Here is a 27303-nt window from a genome sequence, read left to right on the forward strand (position 1 = left end):
TCTCCCTGTCTTTGTCTTCTTACCTTGATGTTCTTCTCTGGCAATATCCTGTCTCAATTATGGATAAATGTACAATATTTAGTTATTTTGGAAAATGCCTTTTGTCATCATATAGGGGATATGATTAGCAGCTTAGTTCATCTTGCTTTTTGTTCAGCTGAATGTCATATTCTCTATTTGTGTTGTTGCCTTTGTTTCTAAGTAAGGAAATCAAGAATAGATTGCAAAAAGAAATATATCTTGTTTTGATTTCTTTTAGAACACAGATTTTCAGCTGCCCTCTCCTCCCCTTTCACCTTCCGTAAAGGATCGCAGTCTGTTTCAGATGTCTGCCACCGTGACCTCTCCTTTCTGACAAATCCCATCTGTTTTTATGCCCGTGTGCAAACCAAGAGAGAGCAGGATTTGGCCTAGCAAACCCAACAGAAGCCATGCACAGGGCTTGACCCAAGTCTTTAGACACCTGATGGGGCAGAACTAGACCCAGTTAAATACCTTGAAGGTGCCATTCTGTGTCAGTCTCATCGCCCTGTGACAAGACTCGGCTTTTGCATTCCTCAGTCACAATCCTGAACATTAGATTTTCTGTTATTTAAGCCATATTTTCCTTCAGTTTGGACGATGACTTTCCACTGGCACCATATTCATTAAGCTGCCTCTAAGTCCATAGCAGTATTCAAGAGTGTTGCTCATTAAATCTTGGAAGGCAGACAACCTTTCCGCTTATATGTTGGAGAGGATGAAAGCAGTTGCAAAATTCTTCCTTATAGGAATAAAAATAGTCCCAGAAGCACAGCGTTTTTTTTTCCTTTCTATTACACACAGGTTGCTCTGCTAATGATTGCAACTAATATTGTCTTATGTTATTTCTGGATATATCTATGATAACCACAGAATAATTTAACAGGGATTCTTCTCTTCATATAATTAACAGGCATTCTTGCTCTAGTGTCTTACTGGTACCCGTTACCCTGGTTTCAACACTAATTTCAGAAATAAAATTAGATTCACAGATGCTGAATTTTGCACTCTTCACAATGCTGAATTTTGTTTTGGCTGCTTTTTACCTTTTAACTCTACACTTGTTATAAAATTAAAGATATCCCAACTCTCAGTTTTTAGAGTGGCACCTATTTTAGGGATAATGGAACAGCAAATGTAGTTATTAATTTGTTCGCTTGCGAGACAGAGGAAAAAAGTAAGAGAATTATTGTTGGTACTGCAAAAGAAGTATGGAAAAAGTGCTGGCTTCTGATTACACATAATATGTGTCTCAAAAAATGGAGCCAAGCAGGAACCTGCAGTGCCAAACTGTTTGCAATTAATCCTGGCTCACCAAAGCTTGAAAAGCAGATTTTCAGCTGATATATATTACATAGCACCCTGGAATAGGCAGGCAGTGGCTCCATTCCTCTGGCAAAGTAGTTGTCTGTAAAAGAAGAGTTCATCTGTGCAGGAGACAGAGCTTTTTCTGAGGTTACACACTGTGTTCCTGCAGAAGAAAGGGGCTGTGGGAAACCCTGCTGCTTTCTGCTTTGATGCTGACATGGAAGTCCTACTTCTTAGGCTTTGCCTTCTCAAGTGGAATCAGGGTAACGGATCAGTTAAAGGGAGGGGGGGAAAAAAAACCCTCAGACAAAATACATACTTTGCTATGTGCATCCTGCATTGGCTGAGTAAAACCACCTGTGGCAGATGCCAGTCACGCAGGACAGTAGTGGAAAGTGCCCAGACACTCTAACAGTGGCAGCAGTATCGTTACTACATCCTCACGGCTGGGCAGGAATAAGCAAGAGCAGAAGAATAACGGTTTTCTGTTAAAATGTTGTAAGGCTACTTTTTAGAAAATGTTGTGTTTATGGGCATTTTAAGCGTTTTCTTCTTGTTCTTGTTAATTTTTCCCCATGAAAGAAAACCTCTTTTTCTTGCTATTCATTTAACCTTGCGTCTTTGGAGTGCTATTTTTCATAACCACTTTGTTCAATTTTTCAAAAAAAATGATTATGCATCCCCAGATAATGCAGGGATTGGGATATTGGGATTTCAGGAAAATACAACTCCCACTTTTACTGTTAATTAAAAAGAGTTTTGAATATACAGTAAGACACTCCTGCTGCTGAATTTCCAGTGGAAGACTTCGTCCATCTTCCTTGCCTGGGTGGGACAGTTCTCCAGGTCTCCTCCCAATGTCCCTGTCCTTGTTTGCGTTTAGCCTTATATTTCTATTATTATTATAATATACCTCTATTTTATCTGTTGAAGGGAAAGCATAAAAATTCTCTGTTGAAGTAGTTGCATTAGACCCTGTCAGGTTTTCACCGCCACAGTCTTTTAATAAACCTGGGCAGGTAGAACTTCAACACTTCTATGTTTAATGCTACTTTAAGGGTAGGAAAGAGCAGCTGCTTTCATTCACAAGCACCAAGCATATTACTGCAGTCAGGCACAGACCAATGGTCTCATGAGCAACACTTATTTCCACTATTGTTCATGCTCATGCCAAAGATTAATCTCTTTGCCCACAGCAGACTACTTCTCTGATTTATTTCTGTGTATGAAAGGGACCTTAGCCAGGGCTCTGGCTCTGTGCAGTCCCTGCAAGGACATCCAATTATCAGTTCATCATTTTATTTTGATTAAATGATAGTTATGATGAACAGCCCCACTTGTATTGTGTCCTCTGCTCTTTTGTGTTGCTATTAACACACACTTAGTACTGGCTCTGCAAGAGACCGGCCCTTGCCTGAATGCAAAGCCGGCTGAACTCAGAAAGGGCCCTTTCACTGACTTCTGTGGACCTTGGGTCCAGTCTCTGATACGAAGTATCATAGGTGGGTAGTCATAATAATTTGCTTTCTCAATCACAGGAAACTCCATGCTTCTAGATACAGCCAGCTCAAACAAATATATATTCAAATGAGAGCACACCATAGGTGGGAAGATAAATATAATTGCACCCAATTTTGCACTTGCACTTGTCCTCTAGGAGCTAAAATGAGATTTTTAATATACTTATTATGAATATGTGCATCTCCTCTGCCATTTTTGCATAATGAGCACATTCCTGATACTTAAAGAATTAGCTTCCTCTCTTTCTAAGAGATAGGCAAAATGAGGCATGCTGTTATTCATGTATTTATTTATTCATTCATTATTTTTTGCCTGAAGCATACTGGGCAATCCATCTTGTTCCCAGGAAAACCCCAGGGGATATGGAGAAGGCTCAGCATTCAGCTCTGAACTCAATTATCACAAATCTCATCCTATAAATTAGAACATGTTGCAGAGAAAGAAGAAAATGCAGCTCCCCATAGTACATTCCCTGAGAGAGAGAGGAAAGGCTGCTTTTGGACAGTTGCCTTGAGAAATGCAAGGGAGGGAGACCATCAGCCTCCCCCAGATCCATGCTGCAGGAGGACAAGGGGCTGCTAGCTGTACTTCCAAATACCTTTTGCCACATCATGGTTTCATACACTTCGCAAAGTCCAAAGCAGCAGTGATAAACATGGGCAACATACCTCAGCCGCCACTCAAGTATCTGGAACTCAGATATGATCCTTCCCTGACAGGAAAGCGACTTTTCTTGCTCAAGTGAGCCAAATCATGAGTGTTTATTTCCCCCTTCAGTGACTCAGAAGATAGTTCTAAAAAATATGTTGTTTTCCAAAGTAATTCAGAGGCTGGAAAGCCACTGGCAGAGCACCTATAGGGTGTATTCCTGCAGCATGACTTACATCTGTTAGAAGTGACACATATCACTTCCACAGTCTGCCAAAAGCCGCTCCACAACTGCACGATGTGCACCAACACCTCTGCGTGGTGCAATGGAACACCTCTGAATGCTGCAGTGAGGCCAGTTTTCCAGGAAAATATCACCAGCTCACAGGATTTGAAACATTTGGTACCACCAAGCTCCCCACTTGCCAACAGATTGATATAGCCGATATTTTCCTTCAAGTGATGTACATAAGCAGATGTGATTCATAACCAGGGTGGTTTTTGTTGTCCTCTTAATGACTTCGTTTAGAACAAAAGCTAGACACCCACTTGTGTCTGGTCATGGGCAAACAGGGTGTGCAGATTGTGCCTATGCAGCACTAAAACCGTGGAAGCAGGAGCCGCTCTTTAAAACTAACTGGTATTGGTTTATCGCTTACCTCTTAATGACTTTGCTTTATTTTAATAGTGGTCCTATTTAAACATTTTTCATTGTTTTACATAACTTTTTAAACTTATTTGGGTTCTGACTTAGTCTGGACAACTGCAGTGGATTTTGTTGCGGTGAGAGACCGCTGTTCCTGTTATCTCTGCAGCTCTGCACGGAAGGCTGAAAACAGAATGATGGGCCTCAGATGTCCAAATAGCACAGAAAACCCACAACTCTTGCGCTGTGCTGGTTTAGATGAATTGCTACAAAGGGGTTTGAAGGCTGATGAATGAACAAGAAGCTTGTTGCCTAACCAGTCTGTTCACCACAATTTCTAGCAACACGGGAATGTGTAAGGAATGGGCTCTCAGGCTGCTGTGGGATGCTGTAAGACAGGCAAAATACCTGTGAGCTGCCAGCATTCAACATCTGAATCATCCAGTCTGGGACGCAAAGTGTAGAGACCTGGTAAATAAGTGTCTGAACCTGTTAAAATGCTAATCAAGCATGACAGGCTTGAAGTAGGATGCTCTAATAAGAGTGAGGATGTGTGAGATGCTCTCATAAATATGCAGTAGTCTCCCAGCTGGTTTGTATGCTCTTTGCAGATTACACAGGACTGTATGGTCCATATAGTTTTCTTCTGATTTCCCAGCCTCCCTCCTTGGTAGGTAGCATTTATTTTCACCTGTTGCAAAACTGAGCCCCATGTAAACAGCTAAGCGGTTACTCTTTAACCAGGAACCACATATACCACCACCAGGCCAAACAAAACACTAGTACAACCATTAAGGTCTTTTAATTTTTAACATCCTTATTTCCAGGGTGTTTCTCAGAAGCTCAGGTGAGCATCTCTCTGCTGCTGGCCCTCTGCAGCTGCTCTGGGCTGGATCTAAAGAAACTTGAAACCACTGGGAAGGTTTCCATTAACTTTGCTAGATTAGGTCCTCCAACAGGAAAATACTGATCATTTCTGGTGAGTGTGGAGGCTTTGTTGGATGGCTCTGCCATTGCCTAGGAAAGAGGTAAAAAAAAATCCACGATGGGGACCACACGTCCTGAACACCACAAAACCCATTTTTCCACTGGAGCTATTATTCAAACACCCAAATCATGACACAGGTTTTCTTACCTTGTTTTGGCTTCTTCAGAGAGTTGAGCTTCCTTCCACTTCTTGCATCAAACCTGAAGATAGTCAACAGGTTCCTCTTGCTTACCCTGCTCTGTTAAGAGCCTTTAGGACAGCAAGGAACCAGGGGGGCTCAGACAGATGATTTTCTAGTTACTTTCTTTACTTCATCTGTTGCCAACACATGGAGGGGAAAAGGCGTAACAGCTACTGTGGCAGAACCACCTCCTCCAAACACTTTGGTGTTAGAGTAATGCTGAAGGACCAAAGCACCTGTTCCAGTGCAACATTCAGGATAACAGCTGAAGCCAGAAAGATCTGTAGGTACTGAATCAATGAGATTTATTTTTTCTTCCGCCAGACAAGTGGGTTGCTTCTGCCAACAGCACTTGCAGTCCCCCCCGATTAAGAAAAGAAGGGGTTTGCTATACTGAATTTAAGCTGCAAAGTTCAACAAGGCTTTTCTACACATACAGAGGCAGGGTCTTCATCTGTGCAGGTACAGAGAGCGCAGAAGATGTCCTCAGATATAACCTTCAGATGGAGAACGAGGGTAAAGCATTTGCTGAGGCTCTTATGAATGGGTTCTGGAGGAATAAATGATTTCACAGGAATTAATTATCACACAAGCTTCCACAGAAATCTACTAGATGTGTCACAAAGTGAGGGTTCTATAGGCGTGACCAACATAAGGAAACACTGCAAACAGTTGAGTCTAAAGGCCACTGCACGCATTTAAACAAAGTTACAATTACAGTGCAAAGACTTGGCTACAGATGCCTCAATTTACAAAGGATGAATTTTGGAGTTTGTTTTTTCAGGCTAAAAAAGATCAATTGAAAATGGAAATCCAGTGCAAAGCAGTGAATCAAACAGCTAGAAACATAGAGAAAAGCTAAACAATAATAATACATTATTTAAGCTTATAGCTAAGAAAGCCATGAGAAAGTCAGAGAGACTATTCATCTGTAAATGGGGCAGTGAAAGAAGATAATGGACCTAAATTCTGCTTCTGTAAAATGCTCACTGACTTCACTGATTAGAAAGGAGTTTCTTAAAAATCAGCAGAAAGAGTTCCGATTTGGTCTGGAAACCAATGTGAACGCCACTCAATAGACTAACCAGAAAAGCCTTTTATTGTCGCAATTTATAAATGACTGCCTGTGGCAAAGGCGCCTGGTGCTACTCTTAAGAGGTTACACACACAGTCACGGTGGAGGACCAAGGAGGATATGCTAGAAGGAAAGCTGCTTACAATTTTGGATAGCCTGATTTGCTTAGTTTACAAATCAGAAGAGGATTTGTCCTCCATTTCCAACGCTCAGCCTGAGATCAGTCGAATAAGTATGGCTCCTGGTTTATGTATCAGTGTCTGCAAGAAAGGTCTTGACCATCAACTTGCCTTTGTAATTTTGGGATTGTTGCCCCCCCCCCTTCCCCCCCCCCCCCGCCCCGGGCTTCCTCAGCTGCATTGCTTACATTTTGCTGACAGCTTTAACTTTCATTTGTCATTTAGCTGTGCATGAAGATTCAGAAGATGCACACAGATTGTAGTCCTCACTTGATTTATGGCACCTTCTGCAGGCATCCAGGTGCTCCAGCAAGCAACGCTAAAGTACAGAGATCACTATATTTCAGCAGACACCAGCAACCACCTCTGGAGTGACACATGGCTGGCATTAGCACAGCACCAGCAGTTGGAAGGATGTGATTTTAAATTGTCTGCCTTTTGGGGAGGATCTGTCTTAAGTCACACTAGGATGTATTTTGAAGTTATGTCAGGGTCAACTAAAGCATGTAGGTGGTTTTGTACACATGTCTATCAATCAGTGAGCACCCTTCTAGAAGTGGCAGAGAAAGTTATGTAGGGATCCTAATGTCATTCATTACTGTGGCCAAGGCACAACGTGACCCAGATTCCCACATTCACAGAAGTGGAGAGTGTTCTGATCTGACACGTCCAGTTTTGAGATACTCTGCTTTAGCTCAAGCTGCCAATTTCATCTGCAAGCTGCTGGGTTTGGGCCCATATCTGAGCAAGATTCAAGGCATAACACATGCTACTTCTGATGGGGAACAGGGGCTGATTGTGTATGAAAGTAATTTGAAAGAGAGGAGCACAAAAGTCTTCATATAGTGTATTGGATACAAATGTGGGCATTCCCTTCATCCTGCTCAAAATCCCCTTCTTTCTTCACGTTAACTACATCAAATTTGCATAAATGGAAAACCTTGGAAAGTATTTAATATCTCTAAGAAGGTGGAGCAGCATAGCTTGTATTCCAGCAGCTCTTGAAGACAATCTCTAGACATAAACTTCTGCTCTGTCCTTACATTGGAAGGAAGGAAGGAGGAACAGGTACTGGTACTGCCAAATGAACGGTTTCCTTTTTGCTTATGCTTCATTTTCACCCATGACCAGAGCTGGTCTGACCTCAGTCGCCAGGTCTTTTGACCCACCAAATTGAATTGCTTTTAATTATTTTCCAGACAGCTGCCAAAAGCGTTGGATTGGTACTTTACTGATGCAAATGTAGAAGCAAGCAGATAATTCAGTTTGATCTGGTCACAGACTAAGTTATGGCTGGAGGCTACCCATGAATCACTTTTAGCACAAAAAAATATTCTCAAGAAATCCAGCAGCTTCTAACTGGTAATAACTTGAAATTCCATGTGAAAACTTGTCACAGGCAGCTCAACATTTCCTTCAAACACTTGATTTACAGTTTAAAAAGAATCTTCCTTACACACGTTCATTTCTGCATACTGAGTCCCAAATATTTTAGTAAACAACCACTGGCAAGAAAGTCCATAGAAACAACCAGTAGCTGGAATAATTTCTGGAAAATTAATTTTGCAGTCATACATTCAGTACTGGAAGAAAGTTTGCTCCACCAGGATGCAAATTATCAAGGCTCTAGGATATGTCCAGCTCCAAGCTGGAAACTCACTACGCTTAGGCTGGGGCCACAAAAGCCTCGATGCAGGGACGGTCTTCAGGGGGAGTTTGGACGTGTTAAGGGGATGAAGCAGCTGCTGCAATGGAAGAGAGGACATCCCCCTTGGACCTATAGGTACCATGTACAGACCCACTAGCAGGAAACAGAATACCCTTTGGACTCTCCTCCCTTTAACACCCACATAAGACGAATTCATTTTCAGCTCAGCGCCCGAAGGCAACAGTCAGGCTGCAATCCCAGGTTCCCTCCTCCTACACAGTGCTTCTTGCTGTTGCTTACATTGCAATCTCCTTCAGGCTTGCAGCTTGTATGCACATTACGGGCTCTGCCCGGCACTGCTGATCACAACAGTGATATCTGATTCAAACAATGAGAGCTTTTTCTTAATTTGTGTGAATTTCCTTTGATGCTTAAATAACAGAAAAGCAGCAAAACAAAATGAGGCTCTCATCTGAATTACTCAGGAGAACAGAGTAAGCTATTCTGGGCTGTCAGATACAGTTGTAATTAGGTGCTTTTAGAAGTATAGTATCTATTTTTGTCTGTTATTTATTGTACCGAACTTGTTATGCCCCTGATAGACTACTGCAGATTTCTTGGTACGTTATTGCCCAGGTGCTGTTGCTACACCCGTTTTTGAGGTTCATAGACAAACCAATTGGATTCTGACATTTATTTATCTTCTTAGAGCAAATCTTTTTGTCTGGTAGATATGTAGGACTCCTAAAGAGATGTTACACTGTCATGCTAATCCTCCTTAGCTCATGGATTACTGACCTAATGCACAATGACAGCCCTTTCAGAGCCATCATCTCGCACTATGGTAATCTGTTGTCACACGCCCATGCCAAAGTGCACAATCTCTGCGCATCAAGCCCATGGTGTCCTCCCTTCAAGAACCCCCAAGAACAAGCTGTCCCTGTGCAAAGGCACCCTCAGGTTGTACCTACTGCTCAGATAGCTCAGAAAGCCTTCATTGCATGGAGAGGGATGCATTTCACTCCGGAAAGAGCAACACCTTTTCCCTAAAGGCTCTTAAAAACTCATGAGGTTTTCAGGAGAAGAAATTCTGGCCAGCTGCTAGCTCTGTCTTAGGGCAATGCAGATAAAACTCAAATGTGGATGTTTCCCCCTCCCTGGGCTGTACAGAGCTATTCTCAAGGCTGTGTTAGCCCCAAGAGCTGGAAGGCAGAGCCACAAGTTCACTTCCCCACTCCAGTTTCCCAGCTATCGTGCCCACTCATCCCTGCCCACATAGAAAAGAAATATCTTAACAAGGCAGTAATTCTTTTCCCTTGCCCAAACACCTAGAAAATTAACCTGAGTCAAAGTTCTAGCCACCTGGCAGCACAAATGCAAACACACCAGAGCTTCCTGGTAGATACCAAGAAGCAATTCCACAGCTTATTTAATTAATCAGCCCTTCCACTTCCTGAAATAACCCCCAGATCATCCTGTGTCCTCAGCTCCCCAGCCACACAAAGGGCCTGAACTCAGCTGTTGCCATTCACTGCCGGAGCACCCTGCCGTGTATTTAGGCTTGCACGGCTCAGGTGTGGTTAATTCACCCCAATTTCTCATCAGAGAGCACAGAGGAAAGGAAACCTTTCCCAGCTTCTTAGCTAGTATCTCCCTTCTTCCAAGATGCTTGCATGTCCCATCTCAAAGGAAAGCCTCTCCCTCAGCTTTTCTGCATACCTGGTTTAAGACTGGAGACACAAAGAATTTTGACAGGTCTAGAGAGCCATAGCACTGAGCTTGCAATGTGAATCAAAGTTAAGAAAGAGACTGGGGGCCCTACAGAGCTGGTTACAATATAGCAAGGATGAGTGACCTTTAGTTAATTATTTGACAGAAACAGTACTAATTCTGCTTATAGAAATACAGAATTGGGTTCATAACACTATGTTTATATCCCTGACAGCACCAGGCAGCCTTCTGCAGAGACCTTCAGCTTGAACCACCCTGCCAGAAGCTCCTGACCTGCAACTCAGCTTCTAAAGAACAAAAACCTTTGCTGTACCTGCTCCTCTATGAGCTTAGAGGCTGCCAAGTGCTGCTTTCCAAAAGAAAACCGGGTTTGCAGACCCAGAGCCTCTGGCTGACCTGACCCCAGAAGTACAAAGCAGAGCTGTGCCAGGGAGGTGATTTCATAGCTCCTGTCTGCTGTCCTGGCACAATCTCATAGCGAGAAAAAGCTGCACCTGCAGGGGAACCACAGCCAGGCACTGAGGATAAAGCAAGGATAATATCACCCATTTCACCTTTTTACAGTCTCATGTTTTGGGATTTTTGGCTCACGGGGAGAGAGCGCCGCAGTGCAGGTACTGCGTTACAGACATCCTTGCTACCACAGGCCAGACTTCGTGAAAAAAAGCCGTGGGGCAATACAGAAATTTTCAAAGTTCACGGACAGTTGTATAATCTGAGATGTTCTGTTGTCTTTGTACACCGTGTATATGAGAGTCATGGGAATTTGAAACGGGCCATAAAATAGTAGAAGACATATGTTTTTAGTGATAATATATCAGCCTAAGAAGTGAATGAGACTACATAGCAGCTCTTTCTCTCATTCATAATTTTAATATGCTGAAATGCCTACATTTTAGTCTATCTGGCTACAAGCTTTTAAAGTACATGTTTATAAATCCCTGAGAAGAAAGACATGAAATGAAACAAATGACAGCTTTGAATTATAGTTGTGATGAATATTGTCATAATAAATTCTCTCCTCGCCCAAAAGAGCGATGAGGGATTCCTTCTGTACCACACCATGTTTTCACAAGTCAAATACAGCCACTTGTTCAATTTATAGCTTGCTTTTGGGCTGAAAGTCTCCACACATACTACATGAACTTAGCTGTATATGATTCAAAATTATTTGGTTGAGAATATTATGTTTCTAGCTAATGTAGGCTGAGATTTTCTGGGTTGTGCAAGGGCTTTTGCTACCCAAGTCAGAGGAACTGATGTACCTAAATCCTCTGGGCAGCGTGTCAAGCCATAATCTTTTAGAGGTGTTGCTCTACAGTTATAATTGCATGAGGAAAGTATGTTGAAATGATAGTCAAAACAATGCTTTCATACGAAAGATTAGCCATTTTCAACACCATAGCCCTTATCGGAGTTGTAAGGTATATTAATGACCGATTCCCTGCTTTAGCTTGACCTGCTGTTGCTACAAAAGGGAACCAGCAATTTAAACTACTACTTCTGGAATGCTTGGCTATTGTGCACAGCTTTGCTCTGAAGAAGATTTCCAGTGAAGAATGAATCCATTTAGACACAATGGCTACACATTTTGCCATATATTTATTGCACTTTTACCACGTTGCAAACAATTCCACAAAAATGCTGCAAAAGTAAGCCTAGAGCTGCTGAAAGCAGCTTTTTACCCATATATGTATATATTTACACAAAACTATCAAAAGCAAAGTTGAAAAGTAGCAGCTCAGCTATGATAGTCTAGAAAGATAAGAGCTGCCAGCTCCTTATGGACAAATAGTACAACTTGTCATTTTACATCACTTTGTAAAACCAACATTCAAGTATTCCTGTCAATGCACAATTAGTGAAATTCCCTTCTGGTAACCACTGTATTTATTATTATTATTATAATTATAATTTTTATTTTTTGCCTTTAAAAGTTAATAATGCCTTAACCCTTTAAATGCTAAGTAGCTGGGGAAAAAAGCATTCAATTTAAATAAGATACAGTGGATTAGAGCACTTAAAGGGTTAACACAAAATACTAAGTGGACTGTCACCACAAATAAAGTGTGAGTCACAAAACTATGCCGTCTCTCTTAGTTAAATTTGGTAGGTAGGTCTGGGTTTTCATAGATATACCATATATAAATACAAAATATTAAGTAAAGGCCTCCTTTCTATACAAAAAGGACAGGAGGTGTTTTGCTATCAGACTGTTGTCTGTCAATGAGCTATTTCATGAATCTTTTCATAATCTCTCTTTAGGAACTAATGAAAAGCATCACATTAGACTTATTTTTCTTAATGAACTAAGCCTTTGCAGAGTCTACACTTTACTACTTTGGGAACAATTATATCTCATTTCTGAATTCACTGAATTCACAAAGTGGCATATACAGTCTTTTGCAAGACTTCCCCCCACCCCCCCCTTTGAATCTTCTTTACTTGGCTGGTAAAAACGTAGTCTTGCGATTTCACTACCTCTCAGTCGTACCAGTGTTAACATCAGTGTTAAAGTCATTTTCAACCACATTGTCATAGCCATCCTTTTCTATACAGTCACTAACAGCCTTGAGGACAATCCGCAGCCGCCTGTCCATCGCCTCCAAGTGAGGCTGGTAGAGAATGGGAGCTATTTTATCTTTTAGTAAAGATTCCTTCATCAAGAGACTGAGTTTGTATTCCTCCTTGGCTAACAACTGTAATCGCAGATAGGTAGACTTCCTTATTCTGAGAGAAAGAAGAAAAAAAAATGCAAATCAGTATTTTCATCACTATTGATCTTGACAGGGCTAAAAGGCTTATAGTCAGCTTAGCGATAACAGCATAAAAACCTTATTATGTGATCTGAAACGATGAGAAGCAGGCACTGTCACAGGCCTAATGAGCGGCTTGCATTGTCACCTGGCCAGTGATCTCTGGGAGCCCTTAAAGGTTCTGGAGCACAGCTCTAGAGTCAGGTGCAGAGAGCCTTCACGCTCCTCGGCTGGGTAAGGCACTGGCTGGCTCAGGTGCAGCACACGCGGGGTCACGTCCACCGTGGCACTGAGACGCACGATGCACGCGGCGCTGAGGTGGGGCGCGGGCGGTGGCCGCAGAGGCTCCCGCTAGCTCACCCTGCAGGGATGCCCAGAGCCTCCACAGACACAGAGCTCACCCTGCGTCCCGGCCGTGCAAAGCGGAAACCCTGAATACCACCCGTCCTCTCTGAAAACCCTGGCCAAGGGCACCATGGAAAGCCGTTGTGAAACACCTGAACAAGCTGGGGAAAGTTTTGCCACTTGACTTCAACAGAACACGTATTTTGTCGTAATAAAGCGTCTCTCACAGCAGCTCACCGCCACGCTTCTGCAAGGTCCTGATCTCAACAAAGCACTTAACGTGTCGGTGCCAATACTCAGGGCTAGCTCGGGTCAGGCTCACTGGGCAGGATCACAACATCTCCTCTCCATGGTACGGAATAAAAGATTCACTTGAACATGTCAGTCCTGTTAGTGGAAACAACTGTATAAAATGGGAAACAACTCTGGAGATGAAACGTACCTGCAGCACTGGTTTAAAGGCACCAATATGGAAAGTTCGTCGTGGGAATATTTTCCAAACCTATTTAAAGATAAGAGCAAGAACATGACAAAGGCTGTTTGAAAGACTAACTTTTTTCTTTTTTTTTCCCCAGAAAGATTATTAATGGTATTTACCCTCTTCCATTATCTAAGTGGATAATAAATGTTTCATTGCCAAACTTCTCAAAGGTTTCATAGTGATGTCGATCCATGTTACCTACAGAATAAAGAGAAAAGAAGGCCGCTCTCACTCTGGCTTGCTGCTGAGCCTGCAGTTCAGGGCAATACAAAAGCTACAGTTCAGCGAGACGCCCAGCGCTCCCCAAACACGACGGCTGTGTGAGGCAGAGAAAGCAACGGGTCTGCTGAGCTCATTTGCTGCTATGGTGGAAAGCCTAAAGTGTGCAATGCTGGAAGGTGGGCTGTTACGCCTCTGGGAGCTTTTCAAGCTTTCTGTAACTTTTACACTTAAGCTCTAGAGGACCCATCAGGAGGCTAAACAAACCTTCCCACCCTCCAGCAACCTCTCCTGGGATGTGCCAAGGAAATCCCTCTCAGGTACGATGGCATCTCAACCGTTCAGGGAGCCTGGTCATCCATGAGGTAGCTATGTCCTAAGCCAGCAGAGCTTCACTGGTGAAAATGCGCCCTGCTGCTCCAGCCCTCCGTCAGTACGGCTTGCACAGCAGCCCTGGTACGTGTGTGAGGCTTAGCTTAGGGAGGGGAAAATGCGTCCTTCAAACAGGGATGTTAATCCATGACTTTGCTAATATTGTATTAAACTTTTTGAACCACGACCATACATCCTGTTTTTTCCCCTAATAAGAACTTTGTCCATATTTCTGACTGCCTGGAAAGCCAAGCGATATTAAGGCTCTAACACACGGATCAGGATGCTACTGCAGTGGTACAGCTGAACAGCTCTCTTTGGGCACCCATGACAGGCAGACATGTTATCTGCTTTTTCAGGCCAATGTGCAGAGTACCAGTGCCAAGCTATGAATTTTGTCTTCAGGGCGGGCGTCTGGAGCCACTTACAGATGCCACAGGCTCCTGCTGCAGCATATTGCAGAAATCTCAGTAGTGGCAATAGCAGAGGGTATGGCCGAGGATCGTGTATGTTGGCACCTTACAGGTGTATTAGCTGCCGCAGAACAGGTTTCATATGAAAATGTCTCAGTGTTAACCACTGAATAGGCTTGGAATAGGTCACTATTACCTGCTTGTTAATAATTATTTTATTCTGATCGGGTTGACTAAACATAAAAAAAAAATGTTCCTGATACATACCAGTTACCTTTGTGACAAAGCAACACCTCTTGTTTTTTTTATCCCCTCTGACAGTTTATAGGACAAGCAGCAGTGAGTACTACTGCAGGTTGAAAACAATGTGCCAATAATGAACAGTCCTTGCATGTGCACCCAGGAGCCATACATTACAATAGTAAAGCACTCACTAAAGCAAACTGTGAAGCCCTTAACTGTTGTGAAGGAGACTAGCGTGACCTGCATTCATCATCACTCTGCATTCCTGAACATCTTTGTTCCTTTAATCTGCACTGATGGGAATACATAACCATGTAAATCTGCATTTTCTCATCATCATCTAGAACAGCACATACAGTAAATGCAGCTTCAGCCACGCTTTAGCAAACTGCTGAGCTATGCAGAGTGGTGTAGAAAGAAATGGTTCTTATTCTAATTAAATGTTGCATTTAATTTTTGAAAGAGATGAAACATACCCATTAGGAAATCAAAAACTGTCATATCCATTATATCCAGAATTCTGGTCCCACTGTCATACGGGGGTGTTTGTTTAACCTCTTCACAATAATCTGGATCAACTTCCCATCTGGAAAAGCCAATATTTTGATATTTTATGTGACATACAAAGCTTACTGAGTATTAAAAAAAATGTTATTTTGCAAAGATCTAGTTGTAGAATCATGATTGATTGAGGGCAGGGTCAGGTAGAGGCAGCAAATTTTTCAGGCCGCTTCCAGTAATGCAGGCAACCGATAAAGACTGTGACTGATGAAAAAGGAAGAAAATCACAGGATTGAAAACTATCTGGCTAATAGCTTCAAGATTTAGGAGACCAGCTGCACCATCAGTCATATGATGAAAACATCTGAGACTTGTTTAGGGCTGCTGATAGCAGTGAATCTTTCTCCCTCTGGTAGGACTTAGACAGGTCCTGTTGCATGCTGTCAAAGCAACTGGAGGTATCTGTCCTACGAGGGAATTATGCCATTGAAGGTCCTTTCAGGTTCAGGACCATAAGCTGGAGCTCCTTGCAAGCGTAAGTACTCTGTCCCTTCCCAGGAGCTGGACCTGCTGAAGAAATGCCGATGCTCTCCTAAGCTCGATGTTTTAGGTCAGGCAAGGGCAGTAACTGCAGCACTGCTCTGTTTTCTTATCGCCCTTTGCAGCTGGTGAGCCCTTGCTCACCACTACTCACTCTGCTTTCTTGCGCTTGTGGTAGGAACGTCTCCAAGGGTTTCTCCAGGTTTTCCTTTTAGCTAAAGACAAATCAGGTAGGAAAGCAGCCAGAGACCCTTCGATCTGATCTGGTTTTCCACAGAGGGCGTGCTCAGTCGAGCAGTAGTAGGAACATTCCCCGTAGAAGCAGATGTTGTTGGCTGGCAAATGAAGGAGAAGAGTTTTAACACTTACTCTTAAATTAGAGTTCAAGAATCCATAAAAACACTGATGTATGTGAAGGAACATGAGCAGAAATAAATCTCAGACCCAAAACCCTGTTACCACATATAGTTTTCTTCCACGGAAACCACTAGAAAGACATTGATTTCAGCGGTTGGGATCACACCCTCTGCTGAGCGCTCTGTGACTGTTTCTAGTCTATTTATATTCCAAAAACACAGTTGTTTTTTTTTAATCCTTTCCCTTTTCCTTTCATTTTCTCAGACTGATACATCCTCTGGGATATATTTGTTACCCCGGGCTGGAATCCCAGATCCCACAACTGAACAAGTGGCATGTGCCCAAAATTAAGTCACCTTTCAAAATCTTGGCTCATTTTTTAAGAACAAACAACACTTCATTCATTTACTTGCTGGTATGAGAAAAACTGGCAGTTTTACTGAGGAGAATTATTTACCATGAAGACTCATGTGGGAGTGTGTGTGGAAGGTGGAAATAGCACAGATGTAACTCTGTCAGCACACATCCCAAACACAAATTTCTTCCTCCACACATCACGGTTCTCCAACAACCACAGAAAAAGAACCTGTACCAGGTTTTGGAGCATGTGTTACCTTAAAACCTACCCAAAGCTGCCACCACATATTTCTGTACCAACGGGAACACCCACCTCTTTATAAGAACCCACTTCCCACATGAATTCACTGGAGGTGGGAGAACGCAGCTCATCCCCAAACCCCACCAACGCTGGAGTATGAACAAGAACAGGAGCACAATGCTGATCTTGTCAGTGTGCTACAACTCTTCTGACATTGCTTTATGCACATAAAATGTCATTAGAGGAAGACTGTGCCCTTTCCTTATGGTAATGCATGAAGCCGAGAAGTCACATTGCTGCCTAATTCCCCACAAGGCTTCTAAATTCAAATATTGCTTCTGAGCTACTCTCCCTTTGGGCAGGATCAGTATAAATGAGGCAGGAAGGGCTGGTGAATAGAGGGGGTGATTTTCTGCCTGCCACAGACGATCCCGTGGCTCGTACAGGTAAGATGGTGGGTTTTCACTGCAGCAATGCCCTGCAGCACGCCGCCCTGCACAGTGCTATGACATCCCCCCGGTCCACATCCAACCTACGGCCAGCAAAGCACCCCGTGGAGATGGTACACTGCTGGCGGGTGACGCAAGGGAGACGACGAGTCAAGACGACAGGGAGCAATACTGGCCCCGGTGCTATGGAGATAACAGGAGGGAGGGAGAAACAGGGAAAGGAGCTGTGATTGGGGAAAGAAGAGAAAGAGAATGTGGAAGAGCAATAAGGTCTCACAATATTTTTGATTGTATTAATTAACCATATTATTTGGGACCCACTGCTAACCGTGGAATTACACCAAATCATTGGACTATAAGGATGATGTGTACCACTTCACAGTTTGTCCCAGCTCTTCATTTCCAAGCCTCTGTTGATGGCCACCAGATTTGTCCATCAAGTTGTGATTACTTTACTCTGGACGCAGCCTTTCGAATCCCTCTGCTGTGACTGACTCATAAGGACCACCCATCTATCTGTGCTCAGGAATAACTCCAACCCGAACCGTATATTTACATTCACAGGGTTGGCTCATACCAGTTAAATATATCCTGATTCAGTCCAGAAATATTCACCCTGTGGTCAAAAACCTCACTGACAATTACTGAAAGAAAAGTACTTCAAGGAAGAGAAAATGAGGAACAGAAATTACATAAGGAAGGAAGGGGGAACTCAGCATGTCTGTACTTTAAATTTTGTAATTTAAAGTGTTTTACCACGCATAATGTCCTTTCTTAAAAATTATTTTAAAAGTTTTTTCTTACAAATAAGGCATACTCAGTCCCTTAACATTTTAGTCGAAGGAACAGTAGTTTGAGTCTTCCCATGAGCTAGGAAGTGATCATGTCCTTGGCCAACAAGCCACTTGGCTTGGCTATTTCCTGTCAACCCCAGCACAAGTCTTGGTGCTGCTCACCACACGATGAGATCAATGACGATGATTGATGTGCCTATTAACTTCTAAACAGAAACCCCACTCATTTTTCCTTTTAAGCAACTCAGTAATATAACTCATATCTCTGAGAGTGAAGTTTTGAAAACCTTTTCACAAATTGCATGGGAAAAGAGCAATCGCAGTTTGGGAAACGGGTTGGAATGGACTCTGGAGGCCTCTGGTCCAAGCTATAGCTTCAGGTCATGTCCTCCAGGTTAAAAAAATCTGAAGCCCTCAGCATCTCCTTGTACACCAGATGCACCAGCTCCAGGACCATCTCAGTGGCCCTCCTTTGGAATCACTCAACTAATTAGTTTAAAATGAAGTGTAAAGTCAACATCTAGACCAACCCAACCTAACGCAAGCCCTGGGCGCCCTGCCCTGCGGTCTGAAACCTCTCACGGGTTTCCTTTTCAAAAATGCTATCGCAGCATGGACGTGGCATAGCTTTTGCAGGGCTAATGCAGGTGCCTCAACTTTGCCTTTGATCACCCTGGCAAAACCAGGAGGACTTCATGCCTCCCTGTGAACCTCTTCCATAACTCAGGATCAAAGTAAAGAGCTGTCCAAGCACCTGTGGGCAGTGCTGCCAGCTGCAGATGGCCTGCAAATGGGAGGATCGTACTGGGCCATTAGGAAGGTTGGGATATTCTCAGCCAATAACAACTGGGGAAGAACGTCTGTGATTTATACCCTTAAAAGAAATAATTGCAGACAAGATATTTCGTGGGGTTCCAGGCTGCCACAAGGGATGATTTACAAGAAACCACATACAGATGCTGCTTGCTGCAGGCTAGCACAGAAGAGTTAGGAGAGATAAAGAGATCCTTTATTTCCTGGGTGCCTGCTGCCTTGGTGGGAAGGTAGGGCTCTCCCCTGCGCTGCAGTGGAGGTTTGTTTCCACCGATTTGAAGCTGCAGCGGGGCCTGTGCTTCACTTCAGCTCTGTCAGCATCACCCGCTCGTCTGTGGAGGGAGGGAACCTACGCAGACTTATCTTGATCACCTGAGACAATTTATCTTCCAGGGTTTCTATGACCTGACTTCCACCTGGCAGTGGGAAGCCAATGCTTGGTTATCTGCCACCGTAACTGTTTTGTAAAGAGCAAAAGGCCCAGCAATGTCCCCCCCCACCATCGCATCCTCTGCTGCTCACTATGTAAATCTGACCTTTCAAGAAAGGAATTATATTAAACACAGCATTTTGCACAGTGGGAAGATAAATACTGTGTTTAATAGTTTGCTTCTGAATTTAACTTTGGGAACAATGAAACCCTGCTCCATATTGTCAACGAGAGCAACTGGGACTAATCATTTGACAGTAATCACACATTCATATCCAGATAATTCTTCAGGAAAGCTCAGGGGCTATGGCAGTGATGGCATTCACTGCTGCAGAGCGACACAGCTGGCATGTGTGCTGCTTGCACCACACCGGGCTGTTCATCCCTGCACCTGCTGAGCTCCTCCAGGTACTGATTTTCCCACAGAGCCCCCGTCGCCTGCAATGGGAAACGAGCCCTCCAAGCGATGGCAGGATGTGTCCTGTCATTAAGACAGAAAACTTGCGGTAAAACCGTTAGTGTATTTCTTAGTGAGAAGTTACTTTTAATGGCAAAGCTTTTTCTGCCTGCTGTTATTCTCCCTGTGGGCTCAGACCTGTGGTATTTACTCTCCACAGCTCTTGTCTGATTTCTGGGGGTAGTGGGGGTGAAAGGATGGCGTATCTCAAGCTACTATTAAAGAAATTAACTGCTTTGATTGATACAGAATAGACATCTTGATATGTCTACCCTAATTCTTGTGTACAGGCAGTGAGATGAAGTAGCCTGAATTATCTGGGGAAACATTCATTTTTAAGGTTTCTTAAAAACATAGAAAAAAAAGAGGTATCAAATATAGAAAAACACAGTTCTCATTTAAGACTTCAAGGTGCAGTAGCAAGCCTCTTTGAAACCAAAGTAGGTGACCCACATTCTGCACAGCAGGCTGAGGGTGAGATTCCAGCTAGAGACACAAGCCCAGAGCTTTGCTGGCAATCCCATGCTAAGAGCAGGGTTTGGCCTTCTGAAAGCAAAAATCAGAGGGAAAGGGGAGATGAGGTCCAACGGGAGCATGGTCCTTCTCCTCTCATTAAAATTGCCCAGCCCATGTGTTCCTCTCTCATACCATACAGGTGTTTCTGTACAGACCCCCATCCCCAAGTACACCTGCAAAAGAAGCGGCCGCCAGGAATCTGCACTCCTGCAGAGTGAGTAGAAATGGAAACAGCAGCAGCGCTGGCACACCAGAAAGGGAGGGATGTTTATAGATGCTGAAATGTTCAAATGCTGGGAATTTGCAACATGCAAACTCCTTCTTCATTAAAAAACAAAATTGTTTCCCCAAAGCACTAGAGAGGCAAGAGAATCCCGAGTGGTGTTGCAAATGTTGTATTTTCATTATCTGAGGATGAATGGATACAATTTGTAATGAAATCCACGCAAAAAATCATGGTCCGGTGATCGAAACTCCAACTAATTACAACAATTAAGAACCAGAGTGTCTGTGTACTCATCTGCACATTTTCTGTGTGTCATCCTGATAGCTGAACAATAGTTCTTTTCAGGAAGAAAAGGAACAAGTGGAGATACCTTAAAGCAAATTGCTTGGCAGAGCAATTCTTTTACTGAGCTTTGCATGACTGTTAATAGAGGACATTTAGCAAACCCATGCAACGGGAGTACTGGAAAGAATCCTGAATATTTACTAAAGCAATGCATTACAAGATCTTTCTTTTACCTGCTCAAAATAATAGCTAATTCAGAATAGCTATTGTTTGCTGAGAGGGGAAAAAAATCCATAATCCCTTGGAATTGGTTAATATGAACAAACACATAGTGCTTACTAGCTGTGTAACATTGATTTCTTTAAGCTGCTGCCTCAATTACTTCCAAAATGAAGGCTGACATCATTAATATGTCTCTTTTTTCCTAGCAAATTACCATTCATTTGTAAGAGTAGCAGGGCTACTGCAGTCTGCCCTACTGCCAAGGATGTAAAATTAATTTAAATAATTACTGACCTAATTCCATTTCTCATGTTTAGTCCAAACTGCCTGGAAGTGCACTTTTCTGCAATCTGCTTTCTCTCTGAATGCAGCCTAATGCATTGACTGACCTGTCTGCTCGCAGCCATTTCTACTTTCCAATGGAAGAAGGGATGCCGCTCTGCAGCGTGCTCTGAAGCTACAACTGCCTGCAGCTTCCTGGCAGTAAGAGGCCCTGATTTCCATGCCTGATGGGACAAGTGACATGGCCCCGGCATGGAAATGCAGTGAGGTTTCTTCCAACACATTCACACACTGGTCCGGGAAGTAATATGGTGTATTGATGAGCATCATCAATATTTAGTCTCCGAGGATTTCCACTGCAAACAGTGGTCTCCCAGCCCCAGGGGAAGAGATTTATATAAAATCAATTACATTTAGTGCTTGTTTAATTTTAAGAGATGTATATGGGTGCATGGAGAGGGATGCATTGCCAGCAGACATATTGTGTCCCCATGACCATTAATTGTTGCTGAGCACTGCTGGGGATGGAGATGCAGAGACACAGCTGCCTGAAAGGGAGTCCCAGAGGGGCCTCAAGAGCTTAATGTGGGTGCACAGACTGGTTCTTGCAAGTATCTATACGTCACACCGCAGTTTCTCAGCTTTGGAACCAGTTCTCCCTCAAAACCAACTGAATTTGCTGCCCCTCATCTGCCAAAGGGGACAAGTGAACCTCTTCCAGTCTTCCCCAGGCTCCTGGTCCCTCTCCATCCTCACCTCCCCAGGCGCCGGGGCTCATCCCAGCACCCTCCTCTTTTCCCTTTTCTGCCCTCAATCTTCTGCTTCAGCTGGCTGCTAGGTTTGTGAATTTGTATCTAAATGCTTAATTTAGGACCTTTATTACTTTTTCATTAAGCATTAATTAATGCCTGCCTTTTAAGGTCAGTATGAAATACAAGACAGAGGTTGGGCATATGTTAATGAGAATCTGGCTAATTAAACTGGGGACTTGTAGGGAAGAACTCTGACAAGCAACCAACATGATTTAAGCAAAGTATATTGATTTAGGAAATGTAAAACTGAAAGAAAAATTAATTGCTTAAGCGTTTTATTCTCCAGAAAAGCCTGACTCATAGTTAATCAAATATTTTAATTGAATTTATCTGAGGCCTCTAAATAAATTTGAATAAAGGATTATACTTGGATCATCCCTTGGATGCCTGGAATTTCATAATGACAAGATAAAGATCTTCATCCAAACCTGCAGCCTTAACTCTGCATTGCCATGCTCTGGCTGCTGTAAGCTGCTCAGTACTTGAGTACAGTTTTGTAATTCTCAGAAATCACTCAAGTTCACCCCTAAGCCTTGATATATAAACTGGGAAGACTAAAAAGCAAGCAAACCTACTAATCCATGTCTTACTTGCTAAAACGGAAATAAAATGGCTTATATTTCAAATGGGCCAAAGTACTTTGGCACATAAACAGTCACAAGATTTTTTTCCCATCTTTTGTGTGTGATTGTTTGCCTACAAAAAAATCAAGCAAAAAAAATAGAGACAGAGAGGGAGAGAAAGCGACTGAGATACAAGTGCCTAGCACACAGAAATGTCTGCACATCAGGTTTGGTGAACACTGTCGCTAAGTACTGTCACCGTGGACTGTCACCACTGTCACCACGACCGTACACGTAACATTGGAGCGCTCATAACACGGGTTGAGATGAAATCTCTTGTAATTATGTAATGTGTTCTACAAGTGAAGTTACTGGAATAAATAACTGTCTGCTCAACTGTGTGTCCTGCAGAGCTGAACGTAAATATTAAGCTAAAAATAACAGCCATAATAATGACTTTACTGGTGATCACAAAAGTGCAATAAACATTTTAAGAGAGAAAGCTCTGCAATGACAGGGCTCTGGTTTCTAGCTAACAGCAATAAATTACAGTTACATCATGAGAAACTGTAATTAAGTCTTTGGATCTTGACTTTAGGGATCTGGGATAAACAGCTTCTGGCCAATCGCACACAGAGCAAGGGAGAGATCTCCGGAGATTTCTGCTCCAGATTGCCTGTCACACAAGACACAGCCTGAGCTCAGCAAAGCACATTTGCACGCAGCTGAAATAATATGAGTTAAGCTCACTGGAACATAGCTACATGCTTTGGATTGAGTATTTCCCTATATATTCTTTCTCTAAGAACATCCTTAGGCATGTATTTTTGTGCCCTAACTCAGAGCCTTAAATTCTCCACCTCAGCATCCCAGATTCTAAACACAGGTGATACCACTTTCTCATACCCTTTGCCCATCTTTGCCTATTCTAGATGTGTATTTTGGTGAGAAGGGCACATTTGTAAAACTCCCTCCCTGTGGAGCTCCATCCTTGGCTGGGGCCACCAGACGTTGTGAAAATGAAGAGTAATAGAAATAGAGGGGTATCGGTTCCTGGGGCCAGCCCTCACAGCAAGAACGAGGACTGGGAACAATTCAGGTCACTTCTACTCTGGCCTCTGCCCAGAGCTGGAAGCAGGATATTTTGCACATCTATTTGGTTGATTTTTTCAAACTCCTGTTGTAAAAAAACCTCAGGTTCATGACTCTCAGAAAATTAGGTTTTGGTTCTCCAGTCAAAACTGAGAAATAAATGCAGCTGACCAACAGAAGTGACGGATCACATTGCAGTAGGAAAGGAAGTCTAAATAACTAATAGGCTAAGTAATAAGGTTTTGGGTAAACTGAGAGCAACAGAAGAAATTGCTTTAGAAATTACTCTACATAAAACATTTGTTGAATACATTGCTTTTGTGAACATAAAAGCCTGTCTCTGCGGATAATTTGTCAAGGGGAAAAGGCACTCAATTCAAAACAATAAAGTCTTCTTTGTAGGCTATGTCTCCACATTTATTTTTATTCAAAGGTCTAGAAGACAGTTCTATTAGAAATATCTGAGCAATTAAGCGATCTACACATCGTTCCCTTAAGTACTTTTTCGGCAGGATAGAAAGAATATAGTGTTATTTCCAAGACTACCTGGTGAGATGAAAAACGTTCTCCACAGTTTCTTGTCACGAGTAACATCTCTTATTTCTCTCGTCATGTTAACAAGTCTACCTGCAACTGGTGGCACGCGACGGAAATCCAGGATCCTGGATGAGAAAGAAAAGAGATAGTTTATGTAAAGGATTAAAATATAATGATAGTGATAGGTTTTAGGAAGGTTCGTTACACTCTGAAGGTACATTTATCTCTGGTCTTTGAAGAGTAAAAAGCCCATCAACTTCAAACTGGATAATCCTTTGTATAATGTATTACAAAATATGTCCTGAATATGATCAGCTCTGACTTGCCTACAGAGTAGGGAGCAGATGCAGAATACAGGAGAATATGGGGACACAATGTCGCATGAAAAAATTAAAGAATTCCAGAAATAAGAGACAGTAGAAACTTATTTTTGCCTTTGTGCTACTTTAGGATTGTTATAACATGCATTTCACTCACTAGATTTTTAAGTGACTTGAGGAATGGGATTTCAGCCTCTTTCTTACATAAACATCACCTAATAGATCTAAAAACCAGTAATTTTTTTTTCCCTGACAGTCTCAGCATTTGTTTGTTTGCATCAGCTCCTCTCTGTTTTAATACCCTTACACCAACCTAAACAATCTCCCTGAGACGAAAATATTTCCCACGGGCAAATGATGGGTGAAGAGCCTTTCTCTACCCCAAACTCCCCTGCCTTCGAAGATCATTAAAAGCCCCCTACGAAGCACTGCTATTAGAAACAGTAAAAGAGAAAAATCCCCATACAAAGCCTCCCCATAGGTGGGATTTTTATGTCCACTGTCTGCTGATAAGATTTTCTACATTGGGTAGCAACCACTTTTTCTGCTTAGTGTGTGGATATTTAACATACCTCCCTGCAGGAACTCCATTAATGCTTTTTCCTACAGCACCATCTGCTTAAAATGGCAATATAAAATATAAAGCAGAAGGGATCAACACCAAGGTCATCAACAATAAAATATAGAAGATTCTTGAAGGATCTGACCAGGATGGCTCTTAATGGCAAATCTACCTTGTGCCACCCACTGATGGGTTCCTTCATCCTAAACATCAACCCAGAAGGCAGCAATACTACACGTACCCCCAGACAATTTGTGGTCCCAAAGCTTCAAGCTTTTGAAGGATGTTTCTTGGTACTTCAGGGTGTGAGAGATGTTTCAGTTCTAACTCAGCCTGTGAAATGCCATGGTTTCTAGCCATAATGTTAATATCTCCTCACTAGTTATTAATTCCTGCTCCTAATCTGGGCAGGCTGAAGGGCTGCAGTCCATTTCAAGCCTTGGGGTATCCACGACACCCTGCACTAACTCTGCCTGCTGGGACATTTTCGGCTAAGAGGAGCATGGGATGACCATCAGTGTCCTCTCCTTCTCACTAACTTGTAGCCTAAATACGCTTCTGATATGGGACAGCCCCAGCTTTTTGCTGTGAAACCAGAACTCCCTCCCCATCTCCATTATTCCTCTCTGAATACTTGCACGATTCCCCGTGTCTCACTCAGATTTGCATGCCCTGGAGCTAATTGGGGTGAGCCAAACTCCCGTCACACTTATGCTACATATGCCCCGGGAGATGGGTCCTCTCCATATGCACTTCAAGATCACAGGGGAAATTCATTTCTCTGCTTCTCTTCAATATAATTTCTCTTTCTTTTTGAGAATTACTTATTGCCAGGTTTCTTATGCCCAGAGCAAGTCGCGCTTCCGAATTATTAATCTCCCCTTTCATCATCTGCCATGGCGCTTGCCCGCCTTTGTTCCATTTTCCCCTTTTTTAAAAGTAATTCAGTTACAGGGCTGGCCAAGTGCAGAAACTTATCACAATATTTCCACATTTCTTTTAATGCAAATCTGTTTTACTTGCCTGTCCAAATGAAATGCTGCTATTTCTGCATTATGTCTTTCATAGTCTGAGAAATAAAAAAAGTCAGGCGGGGTTTCTTGTTCTCTGGTTTGTCTGCAAAGAAAAACAAGGAAAGTGTTTTAATGAAGGGTTAGCATTTCGAAGGAGCAGGACTCAGTCAGCATTTATTCAGTTCAGTACTGTTTGCTTAATGGAAGGCCTTTAAATACTTCATGTGTGCATTATTTGCCATGTAGCCTTCATTTTATCCTCTTTTTTAAACTTCTGTAACAACAAATAAGAATTCAAGACTTGTGCATGCAGGCTGCTGTCGTGAAGCTATTCCACTCAAGACTCTTGCTCTAATTAACAAGATCTGTTTTATCACTCTCGAACACTTCATTAGTGATAGTGGTGAAGACAATGTAATTTCATTGAATTATCATCAATTGTAATTATGAATTTTCCGAAAGTAATAAAATTTTTCTTTCATCTTTGGCAGCCATGCAGCTCCTATCTAAAATACGACTCTCCCTTTGTGTTATTTAGAGCCAAAAGTGACATGTTTTTCTCATTTCAGAAGAAATGGGATCATTGCAGTTTGACGTCCACGACACATGTCACGTTTCAAAGAACAGTAACAAGACCGTGCTCCGGAGAGGATGCAGAATGTGTTGTTTCTTCCGTTTGAGATCCAATAAAAAATGTCATTCTGATGGAAATAGAAAGGTTAAATCTGCGACACTGAACTCCATGGAAAACAGAAAGCTCTATATAACAAAGAAGCAAATCTCTGTGTCACTTTAGGCAATTTCCAGACCTGATGGCTTTTGGATGGAGCACAACTCAGGCAGTTGACCTGTATAATGTCCGGGCCCCACCTCAACCTGCATCATGTCCTATTTTGAATTCTTAAATGTGAGATAAGCACTGCAAAGCTGCTCTGCAGAGCATCTGCAAGGGAGGACAGTTCCCCAGAAGAGGAAAACAAAGCTCTTTCTCATTCCCTGCTGTCACAGGTGGCCAGCTGACAGCTCGTGCGTCACCCATGCCACACACTGGCAATTAAATACAGCTTCTACACTGGGACCTTGTTGCATGAAAGGCTTTGGGGTGGTGCAGGTGCAGAGCTCAAACCTCCAGAGAATTTGCAGCAAGTCCTAATTATGG

The 27303-nt window shown here is 42.7% G+C and overlaps 1 protein-coding gene and 1 long non-coding RNA gene across 2 annotated transcripts in view; both read right to left on the minus strand.

Annotated features, from left to right (window-relative positions):
* Positions 1–4930: 4930 nt before the first annotated feature.
* LOC142062964 (uncharacterized) lies at positions 4931–10012 on the minus strand. Its single transcript, XR_012662593.1, has 3 exons — positions 9935–10012; positions 5280–5863; positions 4931–5161 (listed from the first exon to the last, which is right to left on the minus strand). It is a non-coding gene; the product is annotated as an uncharacterized LOC142062964 (long non-coding RNA).
* A 1517-nt stretch (positions 10013–11529) lies between these two features.
* FAM20C (FAM20C golgi associated secretory pathway kinase) overlaps positions 11530–27303 on the minus strand; it is a 61925-nt gene continuing 46151 nt past the window's right edge. The window contains exons 4-10 of the mRNA XM_075105010.1: positions 26155–26247; positions 24259–24374; positions 15971–16151; positions 15252–15361; positions 13645–13726; positions 13490–13549; positions 11530–12676 (exon numbers count right to left, since the gene is read on the minus strand). Of these exons, the coding sequence (XP_074961111.1) occupies positions 12424–12676; positions 13490–13549; positions 13645–13726; positions 15252–15361; positions 15971–16151; positions 24259–24374; positions 26155–26247 (895 nt within the window). The 3' untranslated portion in view covers positions 11530–12423. The remainder of the gene's footprint in view (positions 12677–13489; positions 13550–13644; positions 13727–15251; positions 15362–15970; positions 16152–24258; positions 24375–26154; positions 26248–27303) is intronic.

This window comes from Phalacrocorax aristotelis, chromosome 10, assembly GCF_949628215.1.
Source record: "Phalacrocorax aristotelis chromosome 10, bGulAri2.1, whole genome shotgun sequence".
Lineage (NCBI taxonomy): Eukaryota > Metazoa > Chordata > Aves > Suliformes > Phalacrocoracidae > Phalacrocorax > Phalacrocorax aristotelis.